This window comes from Pundamilia nyererei, unplaced genomic scaffold (genome assembly GCF_000239375.1).
Source record: "Pundamilia nyererei isolate P.nyererei 1_Seehausen unplaced genomic scaffold, PunNye1.0 scaffold00125, whole genome shotgun sequence".
NCBI classification, from domain to species: Eukaryota; Metazoa; Chordata; class Actinopteri; order Cichliformes; family Cichlidae; genus Pundamilia; species Pundamilia nyererei.
Genome location: NW_005187526.1, coordinates 202,688 through 206,323, shown reverse-complemented (window position 1 = coordinate 206,323; position 3,636 = coordinate 202,688). Strand labels below are relative to the sequence as shown.

At 47.9% G+C, this 3,636-nt stretch overlaps 1 protein-coding gene across 1 annotated transcript; it reads right to left on the bottom strand.

Moving 5' to 3' along the window:
• Positions 1–645: 645 nt before the first annotated feature.
• On the bottom strand, positions 646–3,274 carry kcns2 (potassium voltage-gated channel modifier subfamily S member 2). Its single transcript, XM_005742918.1, has 2 exons — positions 2,864–3,274; positions 646–2,586 (listed from the first exon to the last, which is right to left on the bottom strand). Exon 2 carries the CDS (start codon positions 2,582–2,584, stop codon positions 1,145–1,147), a length of 1,440 nt encoding a protein of 479 aa, XP_005742975.1. The 5' UTR covers positions 2,585–2,586; positions 2,864–3,274; the 3' UTR covers positions 646–1,144.
• Between the last annotated feature and the right edge of the window lie 362 nt (positions 3,275–3,636).

Below are 3,636 nucleotides of genomic sequence, written 5' to 3'. Positions count from 1 at the left end.
TTCTGCTGCTGTTATTGCGTCCAGTGGGATAGCTCCTTATCGCAAATGCTGACCAGAAAAAGGGAGAGGGGTCCAAACAGCTGCATGCTCCCCCTGTGGGATCATAAAACTTGTTTTTATCTGGACACAGTAAGAAGAAGAGGGAGAAAAAAAGAAAGAAATATGCAGGTTTGTCACAGCCATTCATCTTCTGAGTTTACGGGCTGGAGACAAATTGCTTTCTGTGAAAAAATTAATTGAGACGTAGCACTGAGATAAGTAAAACTAGAACTTTATCTCTATGGTGTATTCTCCGGAGAGCAGTGATAACCATAAACTAACTACTAAACTTTCTCTTCAGTTCTCCCTTACTGTGGACTAACTTCTATTTTATGACCATAGTTTTATAGTCTTTTTAGAACATGTACTGATTAATATTTTAAAATTGTCTCTTGGGAACTGAAATGGTGATGCCATTAAAAAAAAATCAAATCCTTAGCAAATAGATTTATTCAACATGTCAGCTCTGAATGGCTGTTGCCATGCCTGTCAAACTGTTTCAGATATTGTGTCAGTCACTTTGCTGCTATAAATCCCCCTTCCAACCCTCGGGCTTACATGTGTTCCCTCAATCAGGATCGGACTTAGACCCTAACTCTCGTATTAAAAAAACAAGGAAGTATGTCATGTATTTTTCTGTTTGTTTGATTGTATATTTAATACACTTTGCTTTAACCACACATCTGAAGTACTGTTGCAACACCACAATTATACATCGAGACTCTTTTGAAAGAGATACAGTTACTTCAGACATACTTATACAACATGTATAGCTGGAAAGTGGACTACAGTGTGACACTGTAAACAACTACAGCATTCTTTGTCTTTTTCATCAGATGGGGTCAGATTTTTAGCCTGTTTGTTGAGCGGCCGTATTAGTGCACAGCGAGACGTGATGTTCAGGCTGTACATTTGCTTATGTTTTCATTGTGATAGACACAGAAATAAACACATTATTGCACTGAGCTACAGAGAGGCAAACGGTCAGACATCAGTGGAAGGAAGCAGGCTCTCAGTCCAGAGAATTTCAGCACTCTGGAGAGCTCCTCGGTAGGCCACATGTATTGAACAGCGTCACCCGACCTGACTGACAGAGTGTCCTGTTTCAGTGTATTGATTCGTTTAAACTCTGTTCACTGGGTGAACTCCGGCTCATGTTTGACAAGCTCGCCATGAGGGATTTGACTTTGTGTGCGTAATAATTCCTCAGGTTGACCGAGGGCACCTCTTTTATCCCCTCGTCGAAGTCGCAGCTTCTCATTGCGATCTCCAGCTGTTTCTGTCTCTTGTAGAAGAGGGAGAATTTGTTGAAAATGAGCGTAATCGGAAGCACAACTACTAAGATCCCGGCCAGGATGCACGCAGAGGCGGTTAGTTTTCCGGCAATAGACACCGGCACCACATCACCGTATCCCACGGTGGTCATGCTGACCGTGGCCCACCACCAGCATGCCGGAATGGTGGTGAGATCCTCGTTATCCTCTTTCTCCACCGTATAGGCCATTACGGAGAAAAACGACACCCCGACTGCCAAGTAGAGGAGCAAAAGCCCCACTTCTTTGTAGCTGTTCCTGAGTGTGGCTCCCAGGGAGCGGAGTCCCGTGGAGTGACGGGCCAGCTTCAAGATGCGGAAAATTCTCATCAGCCGCAGCACTTGCGCAACGCGTCCTAGATTTGCCAGTGCGGGGCTGCTCTCCACCACCAGGTTTATGAGAAGTGTCAGGTAAAACGGAAGTATGGACACCAGGTCTATCACATTTAACGGATGATCGAAGAAGTGCAGCAGATCTGGCGCCACAACGAACCTGGCCACCAGCTCCAGAGTGAACCAGCCGATGCCAAAATGTTCCACAGATTCGAAACGTGGGTCCTCTGTTGGCTGGCCTTCGCTGTCCAGCAGGCTGAACTCACTCATACTGTTCATGCACATAGTGGCTATGGAGCCGAGCACCACCAGGATGGAGAGGATGCTGATGATGCGGCTGGCCACGGAGTAGCCGGGGTTATCCAGCATCAACCAGATGCGCCTCCGTGCGCTCCCGAACAGCTGCTTATCAAACTTGGAGGCGTCGTTGTAAAACTCCAGCAGCTCGTCAAAAGATGAAGTGGTGCTTCCTTCATCGCTGCGGTCATCCCAGTCTTCCCGGTCCTGGTCCATTTTCCTACAGTGGTAGGAGCTGCTGCAGCAGGAGTCGATGAAGAACTCGTTAATGCCCCAGTACTCGATCTCCTGACTGAAAGAGAAGATGCACAACTCGGCCATGACGTGCAGCCGCCCCGTGTTGTAAAAATTCAACACGTAGGGAAAGAGCGCTGGGTTCCTGTCGAAGTAAAACTCTTTCTCCGTGTCGTCGTAGTCATCGCACAGTTCCAGGATGGACTCTTTAGACTGGCAGTGGAGCAGACGCGCGAGCCTCGTCTCGGGAAACCGGGAGAGAGTGTCCGACTGGAGACGTTTCTTGAAGCCGCCCACGTTGATGCGGATGGCGGCGTTTTCATCCGTGTGAGCCCCGCCGCACGGTTCCCCCAGGACCTGACCTGTCATATCTGGAGAGAGGAATACACAGAGACACACGAAACACAGAGAGACAGAAAGAATGGGCGACAGACGGCAGACACAAAGCGGAAAACACAAGAGGAAGTTTTTGTTTTTCGAACTGCAGTTTTATCAATTCACAGGCTAATAAACCTTGTTTTTAAATGTGAAAGACCAAAGTGATGAGCCTTTGTTAGAGCCACGTGGGTTCTATGAAATAAACGAGAAGAAAACAGGAAGGATTTCGGCTTTAGCCGCGCCGAAACAAAGACAACTGTAAGAACTTACTTTAAAGCGCGTCCAGTTCACCGAATCCTCCGGAAAGAAGACTCAACAGCATTTCAGCTCCAGTGATGGCACGTTTTAGTTTGTGGGTAACCTGCGCGCCTGCAACAAACGCCGAGACCTTTGTTCACTGGATTCCAGAGAAGCGGCTCTGTGCCAGGTTTATTTGGTAGAGGTGGACGCCTATTTCAAGCGCAGTCGGCGCGATATCAAATATAATTTCGCCTCCAGGCAAAGATCTTCAAATATACCCGAAGGCTTGTTGTAGATGGCAGCCCTTACATCCTTCATCCATCGGGCTTTCCCCCTCCTCCTGCTACAGGTATCGGCTACACTTATCACAGGAAATTCTGGGAACCATAGGAACTGATACACGCCCTGGCAGACGCTTTTATTTCTGCGAGGGAATTCCTCTCTCTCTCTCTCTCTCTCTCTCTCTCTCTCTCTCTCTCTCCTTTCTATCTGTTGCTGAGCAGCAACACGTAGCTCTCCCTCTGCACCGCCCTCCCAAAGTGATCTCAGCATCACTGTGCTGAAGGGCGAGGTGCAGATTCGGGTAGAGAGGGAGTGGCCAACCAACGAAGGCGCACACACAGGCAGACACAACATCACAATAACTGGAGAGTGGCTTTTTGGAGCCAGCAAATGTGGTAGCATATAGGTTTGATGTTGTTACCGTAATAAAAATGGACACACACACACACACACACACACACACACACACACACACACACACACACACACACACACACACACACACACACACACACACACAC